The 18,744-nt window shown below is 46.5% G+C and overlaps 1 protein-coding gene across 4 annotated transcripts; it reads left to right on the top strand.

The window, feature by feature from the left end:
* Positions 1-2,334: 2,334 nt before the first annotated feature.
* Positions 2,335-18,639, top strand: LOC118086351 (guanylate-binding protein 2-like). 4 transcript variants are annotated; one of them, XM_035117859.3, is made up of 11 exons: positions 2,335-2,534; positions 3,051-3,361; positions 4,610-4,737; positions 7,521-7,630; positions 8,412-8,611; positions 9,479-9,721; positions 11,368-11,651; positions 13,723-13,935; positions 14,724-14,826; positions 16,214-16,407; positions 17,810-18,639. In XM_035117859.3, exons 2-11 carry the CDS (start codon positions 3,148-3,150, stop codon positions 18,014-18,016), a joined length of 1,896 nt encoding a protein of 631 aa, XP_034973750.1. In that variant the 5' UTR covers positions 2,335-2,534; positions 3,051-3,147; the 3' UTR covers positions 18,017-18,639. The 4 variants fall into 4 exon arrangements, with proteins under 4 accessions (XP_034973750.1, XP_034973749.1, XP_034973751.1 ...); XM_035117858.3 differs by lacking the exon at positions 2,335-2,534 and adding an exon at positions 2,688-2,798; XM_035117860.3 differs by lacking the exons at positions 2,335-2,534; positions 3,051-3,361 and adding an exon at positions 2,688-2,798.
* Positions 18,640-18,744: the final 105 nt, after the last annotated feature.

Below are 18,744 nucleotides of genomic sequence, written 5' to 3'. Positions count from 1 at the left end.
TTGAGCCAAACCCCCAAAAATGGGGGTAGATCACCGCCAGATTTTAATTCTGAAAGTAGATCACAGTGTCTTGGGAGTTGGCCACCCCTGGTTTATGGTGTCAAAAGCCGCTGAGAGATCCAGCAGGACCAGGAAACAGCTCTCACCTTTGTCCCTAGCCCGCCGGAGATCATCGACCAGTGCCACCAAGGCAGTTTCAGTCCCATGATGAGGCCTAAATCCCTACTTGATCGCTGATAATCAGGCATTTGAGACTGTACAAGTAGATGACTGGCCCAGGCCTGTCAGTAGGCAGAGTGACACAGGTGTTGGGAATTCAGTTCCACCTTAAGGTACAGACATGTAGCTGTTGTATGTCACATGTCTGTGCACTTCCGTTGCGTTTTGCTTTTGCTTCTGCGCTGATCATGAAGGAGAGAAGACATATTTTTCTTACTCCTGAGATATGTTTAATAAAGCCTCTAAATAATGCCACTATGACCGTCCCTCACCTGTCGTTTTTGCTGCTAAGTGCAATCTGCTGATACTGTGAGCCCTGGTTTCTAGCCAGGGTCATTGTCTCATGCTGCACCGGTGGGTGGAGACGCCTGGCAGTCGGCTGGGAGGGCACACAGCCCTGGCGTCTCCCGTAGTGAAGCGACCAACAGGTGCCTCAGTGGGCGGGTGCCGAGGAGGAGAGGGGAAAACAGTAGCAGTGGTGGACCTTGGGCCCTCAAATTCCAGCAGAGCCCTGTGTGAAGCCAAAATTTGGTTCCTGCTGCCTCTTGGACTCCATTCTAAATAATAGTTGTGGTGTCGTCTGCTGTACTTCCAAAGCTCATCACCCAGTGCGACTGAACTGGTCGCGCTCTCCTAAATGTGCCTCTGGCAGCAGCCTCCCCAACCATTCCAATTGAGGTCCCCCTGCCACTACCAGTTCCTCCTTTAGGACGACAGAAATGAGTGTGTCCCTCCATCTGCCCTGAGACCTGCAAGATTCCCTGTTGCCTTCATGTGTGGTAGAGGATGCTGCCCTGTTAACAGCGTTGAAATAAGTCAGCTGCCAGTCCAGTCAGCTACTGTACGTAGACTGTGCAGGGACTGTGCCTCAGGCTGCAAAATGGCCAGCCCTGGGAGCAGCTGGTTCATTAGACTTCTTGCCTTCCATTTTGCTTTATCCTGTGTCAAAAGTTACAGTACTTTCCCTCTCTCAACTGTACTATTTCCTCAATGTGGTGTGAGCTCCTCAAAAGCACCCCAAAGAATATTGGGAACTGTGATATACCCCCACAGAGCTGCAATTTCCAACACCTTTAACAAACTACAGTTCCAAGCATTTTTTTGGGGGGGGGAGCTTTGTGACACCCCCAAACCAGCTGACAATAAATCATAAAGACGATGCTGTCTGTGAATAGTCAAAAGGCAGATTTTTACAGCTTTTGAACCACCATTTGTACCTCAGTCTGGAGTTTTAAGTGCTAATGTGAAAATTAGTGCCCCAGAAGGGTGTGGACACTATCTTTCTTTTGCTTTCCCCTGTGTCGGAAGTTATTTTCCCCACTCTCAACGGTACTGTTTTTTCAGTGTGGTGTGGACCCTTCAAAAAGCACATTTCTCCCCCTCCAAAGAATCCTGGGGGCTGTAGCTACAATCCCCAGCACGTTGAAGAAACTACAGTTCCCAGGATTCCTTTGGGAGAAAGACCTGCTTTGAAAGTGCATCGTAGGCATTGTGTGTACACAGACTGTACGCACCACCAAGGAGTGTGGTGGAGTCTCCTTTGGAGGTCTTTAAGCAGAGGCTTGACAGGCATATGTCAAGAATGCTTTGATGGTGTTTCCTGCTCGGCAGGGGGTTGGACTGGATGGCCCTTGTGGTCTCTTCCAACTCTACAATTCTATGATTCTATAATGCAAATAGGGCGAGGTAAGGTCTAGCTGAGAGAAGACCCCACCCCGAAATCCCAGCCAGTGAAGGCAATACGGCACTAGATCGCTCTGACTTGGTACAAGGCAGCAACCTCCTAAACGCACCATCTCTGCCACTTAAGAGGTTGGATGCCCCCCTGTCCCCTGTCAGGGCTGCTTTAGTTGAGACTGCGGCATTGCAGGAGGTTGGGCTAGAATGACCCGCGGGATCCCTTCCACCTCTGCAATTATGTGATCCCAAGCATTCAACTGCGGAAAAGCTGAATTCCCGGAATCGCTTGCTTTTCCGACAAAAAGGCAGCCCGCGAGCTTTCGCTTTCGCTTTCACCCCCCCTATATTTCCACCTGCAGGCAAGTCACGTGGAAGCCGATTCCCCCCCCCCGCCCCCAGCCGGCCAGACGCCAGTTTTTCGGAGAAGGGCGATCTGGTGGGTGCAATTTTTGAGCAGTTTTTCTGCGCCGCAACCGAGAAAAGACAAGAGGTGGGCTTGGGGGATCGCTCCCTATCTGAACATCCAAGGCAAGCGGGAAGCGCTTTGCAAACCACCCGGGAGAACTTTGAGCTGGGGGGGGGGGGAGCGAAACATCGTAGCTTCGGATTCCTTGTCGCTCCTCTCTTTTTGCGAGGTAAGCGCGGCGCTGGCATGTGGGCGGTAGCCAAAGCTGGTAAGGCTGGGAACCCCAGCGGGGAAGTGGTTGGCAAGGGAAGGGTTAAACATGGAGCCTGCGGGAGGGGGTTGAATGCGCGCGCGGCGCCTGCAGCGACTTTGCTCCCTTTTGCTAATACTGTACTGTACTGTATTACTAATGCTTCCACGTATGTCTTGCAACGCCACCGCCCCACGTCTCCTCGGCAGTAACTCCTACGTGTCCTGCGGTGCTTACCTTCAGGTAAGTGTATGGGGTTCACTTTCCGAGCTCTGAATAAACTTTTAATTGAGTTTATGTTTCACGTTTCATTCAGTAGAAAGTAGTTATAAGCCAGGCATCCCGAAACTGCCGCCCTCCAGGTGTTTTGGCCTACAACTCCCATGATCCCTAGCTAACAGGACCAGTGGTCAGGGATGATGCTGTGCCAACCTAGGGTCAGTGGTGGCGACAGCAAACTCTGGCATAATGAGCTCCTCTGTTTTCCTTTTGCAGACTCATCTTCCATAGCTGCCAAGTTTTCCCCTTTCTCGCGGGGAAGCCTATTCAGCATAAGGAAAAATCCCTTTAAAAAAGGGATAACTTGGCAGCTATGATCTTCTCTTGCATGATGGCCCCAGGGCAGGTCCACATGGCGGCTCCTATTTGCCTAATTGAGAACAATCCAGACGGGAAGCTTGTGGTGAACCAGGAGGCTGCAGAGGTGCTTGCCGGGATCCGCCAGCCGGTGGTGGTGGTGGCCATTGCGGGGTTGTACCGCACGGGCAAGTCCTACCTCATGAACAGGCTTGCGGGCAAGAGAAAAGGTGACTGGCTTCATGAATATTCCTTGTTACTCAAGGGAAGGGCTGGAGTCTAGTAGCTTCGCATGAGGAAGCTACTGGTGTTTCTGGAACAGGGTATCAGAGCTACTGGATTTCCTCCTAGCCTGGGGAGAAGCATGGAGGAAGAAGAGTACATTAATATTTATACAGAACCAGAGCGGATGGGAAGGACTTTGGGGCAGAGGTCCCCACTGAGCAGGAAGCTACCTTAATATGGCAGGTAACACACGTTGCCATCTTATGGGGTATCCTAGGACTATTACCTAACTGCCCCACTGAAGGAACATCAGCACAAGTGGCACTTTGCAGACTACATGGCACCAAAATGATAGGCCTGTGAGTATATTGCAGGGATGTCCAACAGGTTGATCGCAATCTACTGGTAGATCCCCTCAATGTTTTGGTAGATCGTGGTTGATCTCTGGCTCCCTTTCCTCTACGTCTGTAAATCTGACTCCTGCCCTGCCCCCTCATCCCGCCCTCCATTGTTGTTTGAACTCAGGAAGGGAAGATGGGGCTCCCTCTGTGTGGCTGTTTTCATTCATAGCGATGTTTTTGTGAGTGACTTAACCCCTACTTCCCTTGCCTTCCCCCTCAAATGGAACTCTCCTCCCCCAAAAAGCCTGCACCTTAACCCCCCCCAACGGTGCTTCCCTCATCTCCCAAAAAGCTGAAGAACTTTGAGCTGAACCCCTAAAAACGGGCTTTCTTCCTCCCCAAAAAAGCTCAACAAGTTTGAGCTGAACCTCTAAAAAAAACCAGGGGTAGATCATTGCCAGATGTTCATTCTGAAAGTAGATGACAGCCTCTTGGGAGTTGGCCACCCCTTGTATATTGCAATATATATTTCAACAAGAGAGTACAGTTCAATAAGAAGGTGAATCAATGTGAGCAATGGACTCATATCGGTCCTGGTTACTCCTCAAAGTCCTGTGAGGTGGCTTCTTTGTCCTCTGAGGATGTCTGGAACCCTGTGGCAGCTGGACCTTGAGCCAAAGAGAGTTTGCCATCTGATCCTAGGTATCTTTACTCAGAAGTAAGTTCCACAGAGTTTAGAAACTGTGTGCAGGATCAAAGCCTTCAACCTCAGCACTGCTTGTTTTCTAGAATGGTTGGGGCAACCCAGTCAGATGGGCGGCATAATAATAATAATAATAATAATAATAATAATAATAATAATAATAATAATAATAATATCATAATCATCATCATCTGCTCCTCCTCCCACAGGTTTCTGTCTGGGTACCACAGTGCAGGCGCTCACCAAGGGCATCTGGATGTGGTGTCTCCCACATCCCTACAGGTCAGACCTCTCACTGGTGTTACTGGATACAGAAGGGTTGGGTGATGTGCAGAAGGTGAGCTGGGGGAGATGGCAACTCAGGTGGGGGCTGCAGAAGCCCAACGCATTCAAAAAAGCCCTGTGACAAAATCCGCTGGCCAAATATTCATAGGGATGACCGATACTTATGCCAGTTATATCACTGTGTTACACATTTTGGAATGTTCCTGTAACCCAGAATTTGTTAGCAGGATAAAAGCAAGGGTGGGTATAGCTGGCTGTTTCTGGCCCCCCAAGTTGTCCCTACCCCAAACATGCCATTTTAAAAGAAGGCCGCACCCACTTTTATAATTTGGCCACATCTACTTTGACATGTGACTTCCAGAAGGTTAGCCATATGCTAATGTGGCGGCCCTTGGGGGAAAGTGAAGAAAGTTAGCCTCTTCTGCTGGAGGGGCCAACATTTATTATGAAACTAAATTTCTTGGTGCAGGTATTTGTGGTTTGCAAATGGGGCATCTATCATGTTTACCCGATTTCGCGGTCCGGTCAGCGGGCGGTTGAAGCCCTGGCTGAGGACGTCAGGACCAGGGCAAGATGGTGGTGTAGAAGCAGGAACAGGTGCAGGGTTGAGGGTCCAGCAGCAGGCAGTCACAGGGTCAAGGAGCAAGGCAGAGGCGAAGGTCTGGGAGTCAAGGAGCAAGGCGTCAGCAAGGCAAAGGTCCAAGGGTCGAGGATCAAGGCGTCGGCAAAGGCAAAGGTCCAAGGAGCAAAAGGCCAGAGGCAACCAGGCAGGGATAGCGTTGCTGTGGCAAAGAGCTGAAGGGAAATGCTGAGCTTTTATCCCTCCCAGCTCCTGCCACCAGGTGCAGTGAGATATCGTGGTCTCACCTGAGTGGTCACTCCCTGCCTCTCCAGCACAAGCTGAGGCCTCACCTGAGTGGCCACTCCTTGCTTCTCCAGCACAAGCTGAGGCAGGCCCCAGTCCTGCAAAGCACTACAGGCCCCAGAGCCTGACTCCTGCCCATACTCCTGACACCCGAGTGACAATTCATTGACACAAGGCGCAGCTCTGAAAAACATTTCAAGTACGCAGAAAATGCTGCCACTCAAGGAAGTTTACAATGAACTATAATGCTTCACTGAAGAATGAGAGTTCTCGGTGAAGGCATGATATTTTAATATGCCAATAGGGTCATGTTTAATAATACCCTATAGGTGCTTTATAGTTTTCCTGGGACACATTAGACAGCAAAAATGAAATTGTAACATTTAATGTATTGTATCAACAAAGGTTTCAGTTTCAGGCTTGTTTCCAGCAATAATTGCTCTGGGTGTGCCAGGGCAGTTCCACTTGCCAGATTTGTGCTACACAAGATAATTAGTCATCACAAACACAAACAGTGATTCTGCAGTCAACTGTGTGGGCTGTGTTTGCTTCGTCTTGAAATGATAAAAAATTTCCCCCTGAAATTCATGGCCTTTATGGTAAGCAGTCTTGCATTTATTTGCTCATTTTGCAAGCAGCACACAGGTTTTTTGTTCTCTGTACCACCTAAATGGCAAATGCTACCGTACTTCTTCCATGGTGTGTGAGTGATTGAGAGCTAAGAAGAACAAGAGTGGTGCAGTGCTGGAAATTCTACCGATCATTATTTCTGGCTCTGCCCAACATTGGTTGCATGCATCCTGGCTAGCTTTCCCTGTGGTTCAGCAGATTTAACCACTTTTACCTTGTGTGCTAAGGGACGCGGGTGGCGCTCAGAGCCTAGGGCTTGCCGATCAGAAGGTTGGCGGTTCAAATCCCCACGACGGGGTGAGCTCCCGTTGTTCAGTCCCAGCTCCTGCCAACCTAGCTGTTCGATAGCATGCAGTGCAAGTAGATAAATAGTTACCGCTCCAGTGAGAAGGTAAATGGTGTTTCCGTGCACTGCTCTGCTTCGCCAGAAGCGGCTTTGTCATGCTGGCCACATGACCTGGAAGCTGTGCACCGCCTCCCTTGGCCAATAACGCGAGATGAGTGCTGCAACCCCAGAGTTGGTCACGACTGGACCTAATGGTCAGGAGTCCCTTTACCTTGTGTGCTAGAATTTACTCTTTATTTTAATTGAAAGTTTAAATTCTCAGGATATTGAGTTCCTGTACCCATCACCAAATTCTGGTACAAGCCACTTCGGAGGCTGTGTGACAGGTTGAGTGTCATAGATGGAAAAAACCTAAACATACAGGTGAAACTTGGAAAATTAGAATATCGTCAAAAAGTGCATTTATTTCAGTAATGCAACTTACTATTTTTTCTTTTTCTTTTAATTTTTACAAATGCTTTCTTTGGGAAATTCCACAGTAATAAAACAAATAGTTACAATAATACAAAAATAAACATTGCTATTACATTTCATTAATTACATTTCATTTATAATTGACCCACCTAACGACAAATAATTACAATTACAACAAATAAAGGCTTGACATATCTTGCTTTGCATGCCATGCATCTATCTCATATATTGGTTTCACCTTTTAAGTTGCATTACTGAAATAAATGCACTTTTCAACGATATTCTAATTTTCCAAGTTTCACCTGTACAATAAACACATCTGTTTTGTGCTTTTGGGGTAGTTGCCAACAGTTAGGCAATATGCCTCTGCAAGGCTTCCAAGTGCAGTCTAAGATGCTGCAAGCAAGTTATGATCTGCATTCATTTCCAAGGAGCAGCGGAAAAGCAACAACACAAACCTCGAAGCAGCTATCTTTGCATATGTAGCTCCCTGAGGAAAGAGCTGCAGCTGGCAATGGGGCAATGGGATCTGGGGTGATGGAGTCTTGGGATATCCTAGAAAGGCCTGTTTCTGTTTCAGGGAAACACACAGAACGACTCGTGGATCTTTGCCCTGGCCATTCTGCTCAGCAGCACCCTGGTGTACAACAGCATGGGCACCATTGACCAAAATGCCCTGGAGAACCTGCAGTATCCTTTGGGGGCATCAGAAATCCCAGCTGGGCTTGCACGCTTGGCCTGGAGGATCTAGGAGGAGGCAGGTGTAGGTTGTCCCCCTAGGGGTTTCACTCCATGGGAGACAGATCTCTTGATGCAGAAGCAGGTGGAATGAACCCTCCTGGTCTGAGACTCCATGATGCTAAGACTGGTTTGCATGATGCTGAGGAACTATGATGCTAAGACTGGTTTGCATGATGCTGAGATAGGTGGAAGGAGTAGTCGGAAAAAACACACACAAAAAAAACACCCTTCCAGTAGCACCTTAGAGACCAACTAAGTTTGTCATTGGTATGAGCTTTCGTGTGCATGCAGACTTCTTCAGATGAACACGAAAGCTCATACCAATGACAAACTTAGTTGGTCTCTAAGTTGCTACTGGAAGGAATTTTATTTATTTTTTGTTTCGACTACGTCAGACCAACACGGCTACCTACCTGTAACTAGTGGAAGGAGTAGGGGAGCTAGGAATCCTTGAAGGGGTGGGTTCAGGAATTGACCTGAAGGTGTATAATAAGGGCATAAGGTCACAATGTTAAAACAAGTCCCTTGCCACAAAGCTCTCCCCAAATCACAACTGCAAGAGGTGGTCAGTCTGTAGCATAGAAAATCTCACTGCACCTGCTCGGAGGTAATCTCATTCTCCAGCCACTACTGCACCTGCAGACAGGTCCAGCCAGTGCATGATTTGGCTGAAGTTCATATTGCAAAGCCCCAGCCCAGCCCTGGAATTGTTTTCCTTAGCACTCCCCAGCTATGTCACTGAGCTGACAAAAAAGATTAAAGCAAAAGCTTCCTCCGGGGAAGATACAGAGGAGGAGAACTCTGCTGAATTTGTCCGCTTCTTCCCAGACTTCATCTGGGCAGTGCGGGATTTCACACTACAGCTGGAGATAGATGGACAGCCCATCACTGAGGACGGGTACCTGGAGAATGCCTTGAGATTGCGGAAAGGTACAATAACTGCAAAAAGATAAGGAAGCGTCTGAGGTGGGGAGGGAAAGCTGGGGCTTGTTAACAGCCTAGAGGACACTGTTAATTTGGAGGCATACAGCTGATGTAAAGAATAAGGGCCTAGAATTCAAGTGAGTGCATATGACTTTTCTGCTGCTCCAGAGAAGCGGACACGGATCAATGGATTCAAACTTCAAGAAAGAAGATTCCACCTAAACATTAGGAAGAACTTCCTGACAGTAAGAGCTGTTCGACAGTGGAATTTGCTACCAAGGAGTGTGTGGAGTCTCCTTCTTTGGAGGTCTTTAAGCAGAGGCTTGACAGCCATATGTCAAGAATGCTTTGATGGTGTTTCCTGCTTGGCAGGGGGTTGGACTGGATGACCCTTGTGGTCTCTTCCAACTCTATGATTCTATGATTCTATGACCAGTCATGTACCCGTTGAGGGCCAAATGGGTTTAACAAGCATCCCCATGCTACTTGCCTGATGGAGCACACATATAGGTACATCACGACAATACATCAAAACTGCATACTACCAAGTGTACCATGTTGCTTGTGCATTTGGACTGGGCCTCCTGAAACCCCTCTGACGCCTTGCCCAATAATCTCACATATACTTGTGTGAGCTGTATGTACATGCTCAAAAGCGTCATTATTTTATACCATCACATTTGCAGTGCTGAGACAGAGAGCACTATCCTAACTCAGCGTACAGTAACTCCTGGGTCCTCAGATGTTGAGTCAGCATGGAAACTTGAATGTGTACAAAATAAGTTTTCCCACACTGGGGAGATGAATGGTACGTTTTCTGTTTAATTTGTCAATATTAACAAATCGTCTTGTGTGTTCACACTTCTTCCTTAGGTGACACTGAGCAAATCCAGAAGTTCAATGTGCCCAAGTCATGTATCCGCAAATTCTTTCCATCACGGAAATGTTTCACGTTTGACCGCCCAGCTAACAAGAAGAATTTGCATCAGCTAGAGCATCTGGAAGAAGATGATTTGGAGGAGGATTTCTTGGAACCGGTGGGTCGTTTCTGCCAACACATCTGGGAGACATCTCGACCCAAGACAGTCCCGGGAGGCCAAGTTGTGACAGGGAGAAGTAAGGAACGCTTTTGCAAGTTTGTAGGTTGGGACAGGTGGCAGTTAGAAACCATTTCAATAGGAGCCATTTCACACTCTTCCACTGTCTCTCAAGACAGGTGGATGCCAACCAATAAAAACCAATAATTGGCCATTGTACAGAACACCTCAGAGCTTCAGACCTCAGGTGTTGAAAGTACACCTAACACACCTTAGTGCTGATCAGTGACCTCTGTTGCACTTTGGACTTGAGATTTCGATACTTTTGCCTGGTGTAGTTCTGATGATACTACAGTCGTACCTTGGTTTTCGAACGCCTTGTGACTCGAAAGTTTTGGCTCCTGAACACCGCAAACCCAGAAAGGAGTGTTAATAATAATAATAATAATAATAATAATAATAATAATAATTTATTATTTATACCCCGCCCATCTGGCCGGGTTCCCCCAGCCACTCTGGGCGGCTTCCAACAAAATATTAAAATACAGAAATCCATCAAACATTAAAAGCTTCCCTAAACAGGGCTGCCTTAAGATGCCTTCTAAAGGTCTGGTAGTTGTTATTCTCTTTGACCTCTGGTGGGAGGTTTGCGAACTTTTTTTTGCAAGCTGAACATCCGACGTGGCTTCCACGGCTTCCGATTGAGTGCAGGAAGCTCCTGGAGCCAATTGGAAGCTGCACCTTGGTTTTTGAACATTTTCAGAAGTCAAATGGACTTCCGGAATGGATTCCGTTTGAGAACCAAGGTATGACTGTAATAACAAGTCTCAAACTGGGAATTTCATAGGTGGAGCCTTTTTCCTCTGTCAGCAGAGCAGCTTGTGGATGTTGCGATGTCTGCTGCATAGCAGCGCCACCATTCTAGATGGCTTAGGGCGAAGGGTGTTACTCAAACCAGCCCATTAGGGATCAGGTGACATCAGAAACCAATAGGGTCCCACTTGGCTGTAGAAAATGGTTGGTTCAGGCCTGACTCCTCAGTTGGAGCAGGTGCAGACTAAGGACTTGCCCAATGCAGAGCAAAATATGGATTTGCACATGCTGTCTCCCCATTAATCTAGGAGTGTTCACATGACATATTCTCTTGTCTCAGTGTTCCCCTTGTCTCTCCTTTTCCCTTCTTTAAAGTACATTTTTTTAACCTGGCCATTTCATAATTTCCAAGGATCAGCTGTGCCCTGCATGTAAAAGGGGAAATGTCCAGGACAACAAGTGCCCCTACATTAATGGGGGAGACCGGTAAGTACAAATCCACATTTTGCTCCGGTGTGGCCAATCCCTCAGTTGCATGTAAGTTGCTGAGTTGTGGGAGAGAGCAAGGGAGGAAGAGTAACAAGAGTAACTAGGAGGAGGTATGTGTTGGATTTCTATCAAGATTCCTCCCTGCTTTTTCAGCCAATATGTATTCAAGTTATTTCCTGCAGCCACGAGGGACAGAATCTTGCTTTTGTAAATAGAAAACGGGTGGCTACTATGCCCTTTATTATTATTATTACATGTAAGATACGGTAACTGTATTCTGCTCTCGCCTGGTGAATCTGCAGCTACTTGATGCAGACTTGATACTTGATGCAGACAAACAACTCAAGGGTGTTTGGGGCCTGCAATTACTCTTTCAGTGCAAGGAGGTTAGTTCTGTGGCTTCACTGTTCCTTCCCTCTTCAGTGCTTGAGAAGTTATTGAAGATCTACGTCGATGCTATCAACAGTGGGGATGTGCCGTGCTTGGAGAACGCAGTGCTGGCCCTGTCTGAGATTGAGAACGCAGCTGCTGTGCACGAGGCCGTTTCCTGTTACGAAGAGCTGGTGGGGAAGCAGTTGGCGTTGCCCACAGACACTGTAGATGAGCTGCTGGCTGTGCATGCCGAGTGCGAGAAGGCAGCCAATGCTGTCTTCATGGCCCGTGCCTTTGGCATCATGCACGTTAAAAAATTCCAGGAGGATCTTGAGGTATATGTGCTTTCATTTGTGCCTCGTCAACTGTCTCTACCAGTGTGGCTGGAAACAGAACTTAGGGTCATTTTTTAAAAGTTCCTTCCTGCTCCTCAGACTGTTTCGCAGGCCCGAAAAAAAGGCCTCAAGAATGCTGAAATGTAGACAAATGTAGGTCCTCTGCCCCCCCAGACGCACCCCATCTGCATCATACATTTGAAGCAGTTTCATATCATTTTAAACAGTCATGGCTTCCCCCTAAGAATTCTGGGCGCTGTAGTTTTTTCAACCACTCTGGAAACTGTAGCTCTCTGATGGGGAATAGGGATCTCCTAACCAGGGCTGGCAGAGACATTTTGGCACTTGAGGCAAACCACAAAATGGCGCCCCCACCTCCTGAAGATCTACATCAGGAACAAGGGTGGGGGGTGGGGAGAATAAAGATCTACATCACACTCTGCAGCTCCTGTGGATTTTGCCATCTGAGGTGGTCTCACCTTGCCTCACAGGCTGGCTGGCTGGCACTCTCCTAACAATTCTTCCAAGCCAACTGCAGCTCCCCAAATTCATGGGAGTCCTATAGCACTTTAAATGTGCAGTGCAGATGGGGTCATGGAACCAGAAACTTTCTCGGTGGTCAGAGAGGAAACCCACAAGGCAGAGAATGCAATTAAAAACTGAACCTTGGAGAAGGGCTGGAGCACCAGAATACAGCCCCGCTTTGCATGCAGAAGGTCCCAGGTGCATTCCCCTGCGTCTCCAGGCATTTGTGATATGAAAAAAGATCACACTTAGTAAAGCTTATTTAGAGAAAATCCTGTTGCATAGCTATAGATGTCATGGCTAGGAGGGCCTTCCATAGCTTACTTATTTATTGGGTTTATATGCCGCCTTTTCTTCCAAGGTGGTTTAAAACACCAAAGCAAATAAAAAAGGTAAAGGTAAAGGACCCCTGACAGTTAGGTTCAGTTGCAGACAACTCTCGGGTTGCGGTGCTCATCTCCTTTACAGGCTGAGGGAGCCGGCGTTTGTCCCAGGACAGTTTTTCCAGGTCATGTGGCCAGCAGGACTAAGCCACTTCTGGCGCAACGAAACACCGAAACCAGAGCAGCGCATGGAAGCGCCGTTTACCTTCCTGCCGGAGCGGTACCTATTTATCTACCAGGGCTGTCTTAAGCATACCCGGCGCCGTGGTGCAAAGATCCCTCCGGTGCCCCCTCCCTAGTTCTTGACCTTTCCCCAAGCCTCTGCGGGGATCGCTCTCCTCCCTCGGGGGCTTGGGAAGGAAGCTGCACGTCCACCAGCCATATAGTTGGCGGGGTGCAGCTTCCATCCTAAGCCTCTGTAGGGATCGCATTATTTTTTCCCAAAATATACTCCACCTCCCCCACATGGTCTGAGGCCTGGTGGACCCAGGGCCGGTGCTAGGATTTTTTGCACCCTAGGCAAGATCAATGGGACCGAGCAACAGGAGCTCACCCTGTCGCAGGGATTCGAACCGCCGACCTTCTGACCAGCAAGCCCAAGAGGCTCAGTGGTTTAGACCACAGCCCCACCCACATTATATTAAAAGACGACTGACAAGAGTCCTCTCATGCCAACTGGGAGCTGATGGAATGTGCACTTCCAGGCCTGGGCTCCTTCACTTCTGCCTGAAACTTACATGGTTTTCTCAGAGTCTCTTTGTCCAAAATGGAGACCGTTGCATGTTGTTCCCAGGCAGCGACAGACATAGAAATGCAGGCCAAGTTGACCTCAACTCCTTTACTTACGTAGCCTAGAGAATGCCACATTGAGCTAGCAGCAATCGGCACATTTCCAAGTGAAATCGAATATATGTGCATCTCCCAATAAACAGATGGCTGAAAATGGCAAGGAGCCTGGCTCTGAACTCGAGAAAAGATGTGGACAAATAATAAAACTGACGTCCACAACAAGCAGTTCCATTTCGACTGAAATCTGTGCTGTTGATTGTATGCGGCCTTAGTATGCCTTTCCTATTGCAACAGGGTACAGAACGGGGCAAGTTTCCCCCTCGTTGTTAACACACCATCTTTCCGCTGGTTTTGTTTTCGCTTTGCTCTGGCAGCTTCAGCTGAAGCAGAAAAAGGAAGAATTATGCCAGAGAAACGAACAGGTGTCCTTTGACCGCTGCAACAATGTGCTGGTGGAGCTTTACCGGAAGCTGGAAGCTGGAGTCCACATGGGAATTTATTCTGCTCCCGGTGGCTACCAGCGTTATCTGGAGAACTGGAACGAAATGGTGGAGGAATACCGTTCGGTACCCCGGAAAGGAATTCAGGTAGGTTCACTACTCAGAAGTACCTGAGCCAACATTTCCTCAGCATCCAAAGATTCAGCATTCTGATGCTGATGGAGAGTAGAACCAGACTGTAGACCAGAGGCCAAGGGGGCCAACTGTGACCATCCAGGCTTCTCCCTCTGGTCCTCTGTACTCTCCCCATGCTACAGCTCCTTAGCCATACCCCCTATGCTCAGGTCACAGCCCTCACTAGCCTTACTTGAGGGTTTCTGCCTTGCTGGAATGTGCCCCTGAACTTCCATAATGTGTCTTGTTTGCCTGGATGGAGGGCAGAAGGGTGTATGTGTTTGTGTGTAAAACTAGCATATTGCACAAACTAGCATATTACACTTTTACCTGTGGCTCCACCTGCCACTAGCAAGCACCTCCCAGAAGTTTCCCCGTAGGGAAGGCGGGTATCGGTCTGGAGGAAAAAAAAGGATTGTCGCCCTTACTGTAGATGTAAACTGCAATTCAATGCACATTTACTTGGGAGCAAGCCCCACTGAATTAATTACGATTTGATTCCAAGTAAATATGCCTAGGATTGGACTGTTAAATCAGTTTAAGAGGCATTCCTTCTTTGCAAGCTACAGTATGTGATAGGGATTACAGATCACTAACATCCATTTCTCAGCATCTCACCCCAACTACGGTACTATTATTCAGTTATTTGCTACATTAATACACCAAGGTTTTTTTGTCTTTAATCCCTGCATGTAATCTGCTTTGACTTTCCTCCCATATTTGCATTCAATTAATAACCTTTGTTTCCGATCCATTATCAGGCAGACTGTGCTCTTGAAGAATTCCAGAAATCCAAGGAGACCGTGGCAAAATCTCTCCTTCAAATGGACTGTGCCTTGACTGCCCAAGAGAAGGAACTTGAAGGTGGAGATCTGGAGGAGGGGACTTTACACATCATAAATTATATGTCATTGTTCTGGCCTGCCCTGGTGGGGCTCTGAGCTCCTAGCAAAGCAGGTTATAGTTGTGGTACCTCTTAGCTTTATGATATTGTAATCGGTATGGTGGTGTCACATTGAGCAGGATAAAACCCCAAAAGCACTGGGTGAAAGGGAGATGTATTTGATCTTACAGGTCCCTTGTTTTGTTGTGTAGCCATAGCTTGGGGTAAGGAGGAGTGATCAAGGGATGCCCCGAGAGAGAGTATTTTAATTCTGAAGTGTCTCTGGGAAAGGCGTATATTTTAGTCTGGAAGGACCTGATACAGTGGTACCTTGGTTATCATACTTAATCCGTTCTGGAAGTCCGTTCCAAAACTTGTTCCAAAACCAAGGTGCACTTTCCTATAGAAAGTAATGCAAAATGGATTAATCCATTCCAGACTTTTAAAAACAACCCCTAAAACAGCATTTTAACATGAATTTTACTATTTAACAAGACCATTGATCCATAAAATGAAAGCAATAATCAATGTACTGTACCATAAAATAAATAAGACAGTATTGTAGATGATTTTTTTAAAAAAACTTCTTACGTGCACTGATTATAGTCATTGTTTGGATGGGGGGCTTTTATCCATTTCCACAGTCACACTATCTATCTATCTATCTATCTATCTATCTATCTATCTATCTATCTATCTATCTATCTATCTATCTGTAGCTGAACTGGGTTCCAAACAGCCACAAAACAAATTAACAGAAAAAGCCTCAAAAACAAAAATGCAAAATAAATAGCAAAAGCGCCAAGGTACCTTGCTTCTTGAACTTAATCTGTTCTGGAAGTCCATTTGACTTCCAAAATGTTCAAAAACCACTTGGCGTGGCTTCTGATTGGCACAAGCGCCCCAGAAACAATAACCGACAACTGCATCCGACATTCGGCTTCTGAAAAACATTCGAAAACTTACTTCCGGGTTTTTGGCGTTTGGGAACCAAAGCATTTGAGAGCCAAGGCGTTTGAGAACCAAGGTACCACTGTAAAGGAAATGGAGATTCTTTATCCAGATTGCCCTCAAAGAGTATTAAATATAAGACATGTAAAATCTTGGGTACATAAGAGATGCCTAAAATATAACAATGGAGGCAGCCTGATGAATATGACCAGGGAATGTCTTCTAAAGTCCGGATGCCACCACAAAGCAGGCCCTGCCCCCACCTCAGCTTGGAAGTTGGAGATACTCAAAGAGTGAAGACTGTAAAACCAGCCAAGTTCATAGGGTAGCAGGGGGTGGTCCTACAGATTTTGCTCTTTCAATGCTTTCCTGTCTGCCAGCAGTTCAGGTTGTCTCTCTTTCTTCGCTGGCTCCCAGCCCAGCGTGCTCAGGCCGAAGCAGTCCAGCTGCAGCAGAACCTGTTGGAGCAAAAGCAGGCGCAGTTGAAGCAAATGATGGAGGATGAGAAGCGAAGCCACGATGAACAGCTCCAGCTGTTGAGGGAGAAGATGGAGAAAGAGAAGAAGATGTTGGAAGAGGAAACAGAAAGGATGATACAGCATAAACTCAAGGTAAAGAGAGCTGAGCTGGTTGCAGACACTCGCCCACTGCAGTATGTATCTTTAGGTTGGGGTGGGGTGTGGTGGAGCTTGTGGTTGGATTTAACTCTCATCAGCACAAGCCAGTATGGCCTGTGTTCAGGTGCCAACAAGGTCTGGAGGGTCATTTTTCCCCAGTTCCTGCTTTTGGGCATGTTATTAAGATGGTGCTTGGAAGTGGAACCCTTCCCTCCACTCAAGGCCAAATCTAGTCACCCCTTCCCTTCTAAATGACTCCCCACCAGTCATTTATATATGCTAAGATATCCTCACCCTCTCAGTGCAGGCCACATGTTGTTTAGGTAAAGCTTGGATCCAACTCATGTAGTGCTTCTTCACAAATCCTGATATACTTATACTTATACTTATACTTATTATTATTGAAAACCAGTTCTAGCTTGGAGACAGTCTATTTTCAGGTTGTGTACATACAACATCTTATTCTAGAATTTATGGAGACTGAGACAGTAAGAGCTGTTCGGCAGTGGAATTTGCTACCAAGGAGTGTGGTGGAGTCTCCTTCTTTGGAGGTCTTTAAGCAGAGGCTTGACAGGCATATGTCAAGAATGCTTTGATGGTGTTTCCTGCTTGGCAGGGGGTTGGACTGGATGGCCCTTGTGGTCTCTTCCAACTCTATGATTCTATGAGTCCTTGTTTTTTCTACATAGTCCACAAACAATCTGCACCTTTTTATCCCTGATAAGTGCTTCTTGAGAAACTGCTGTAATTCCAAAAACAAAAGCTCATTGCAGATTGATTATGTGTTACCCCACAGTGTGTCCACCCAAAAACAGACGTAAATGGTCCCAGCCATGGGGCGTATGTTTGTGTGTGTATCCATAGCTGCCCAATGACATTGTGGGTGAGCGTGTTTCAAGAGCGCAGTCAGTACTTTCGTCCTTCGTTCTGCTGGGGCATGTGAAGGGAGGAATGGGCATATCAATTAGCCATACTGACCCTTGTGCATGGTAGGATCTAGAATCAATCTGGATTGAAAGCAGCATGTTGAGGATCAGCACAAACAATTCTAGATTGAGCAAAACTACATTTTTGTGCTATTAACAGCTGAGTGTGTACACAGCCTCAAAGGGTGCCTCTCATTTGGCAGCAGGCTGGAAAAAATGTACATTTTCATATCCAGCTAGTGTAGTGGACATTCTGCTCCAGTTCTGGTCTTATTATTGCATTTTATTTTTCTGTTGGAAGCCGCCCAGAGTGGCTGGGGAAACCCAGCCAGATGGGTGGGGTATCAATAAATTAATAATAATAATAATAATAATAATAATAATAATAATAATAATAATAATATTTTATTCTGCATCTGTAATTTTCTGCCCTCACTCTTCGAGTCTCTGTGTGCTCCATACCTTTCCAGGAACATGAGTTGCTGCTGAAAGAAGGATTTCAGAGGAAGGCAAGGGAGATGGAGAGTGAAATCCAACGTCTCAAGGAAGAAAAGAAAAGCTTTCCCTGGGAACAGGTGTTGTCTCTAGTGGGAGATTTGATCCCAGCTATGTTATCTTTGGCGCATCTTGCAACAGTTTCTGGAGCTGGGAGCACACCAAAGAGATCGAATAAATAGTTCCAGCATGGGGGTGGGGTGGGATTAATGCAGGTCGCAAGGTTGCATTTGAATGTATTGTTAGATGCATCTGCACTAGTGACGCCTTTTTCATTTTCCCCCCTCAAAAATTATTTCCTGTAGCACAAATGGATGAACTTTTGCCTATTAATGACTAAAATGAGGTATATTCCATTGAAATATTTAAAAAGGTTACGCACAAACCATTTTTAATTTTTTTGTATGCCGTTTTACCATTTCATAAAATTGTATTAACAATTCTATATATATTTCATATCAAATTGGGACACAACACCACATTCCACAATGGGGAGTGTTCTTAGCAACATAGGGTATACAAATGTCACACCTGCGCAAGGTAAAAGCCCCTTTTGGGGACCTCAAAACTCAGCCAGCAGACCCTGCCGGACATGCTCGGAAAAGAAGCTACAGGAGAGGTAGCAAAACATCGTCCTCTAGCGGCGTCTATACTGTTACTGCAGCTAAAAAAAGCTTCATTGTGTGTTTGATGACCCTATATAATGTTGTATATATGTGACTCTAAAGCTTGGGTTCAATTTTATATCTGCTTGCAGTGACTTCAAAAATGGTCAAAAGACGGATAAATAAAATTTTTTAAATCATTTTGTGCGTGAGGATTTTTTTAATCAAATCTCTTTGAAAGTAAGATTTTATCTAATCTTTAATGAAAGCTCATCAAATTATGATACAGGGAAATGAGGTTAAAA

Source organism: Zootoca vivipara, chromosome 6, assembly GCF_965207765.1.
Source record: "Zootoca vivipara chromosome 6, rZooViv2.hap1.1, whole genome shotgun sequence".
NCBI classification, from domain to species: domain Eukaryota; kingdom Metazoa; phylum Chordata; class Lepidosauria; order Squamata; family Lacertidae; genus Zootoca; species Zootoca vivipara.
The sequence above is the reverse complement of the archived record's forward strand: the minus strand, read 5'-3'. Positions and strand labels throughout refer to the sequence as shown.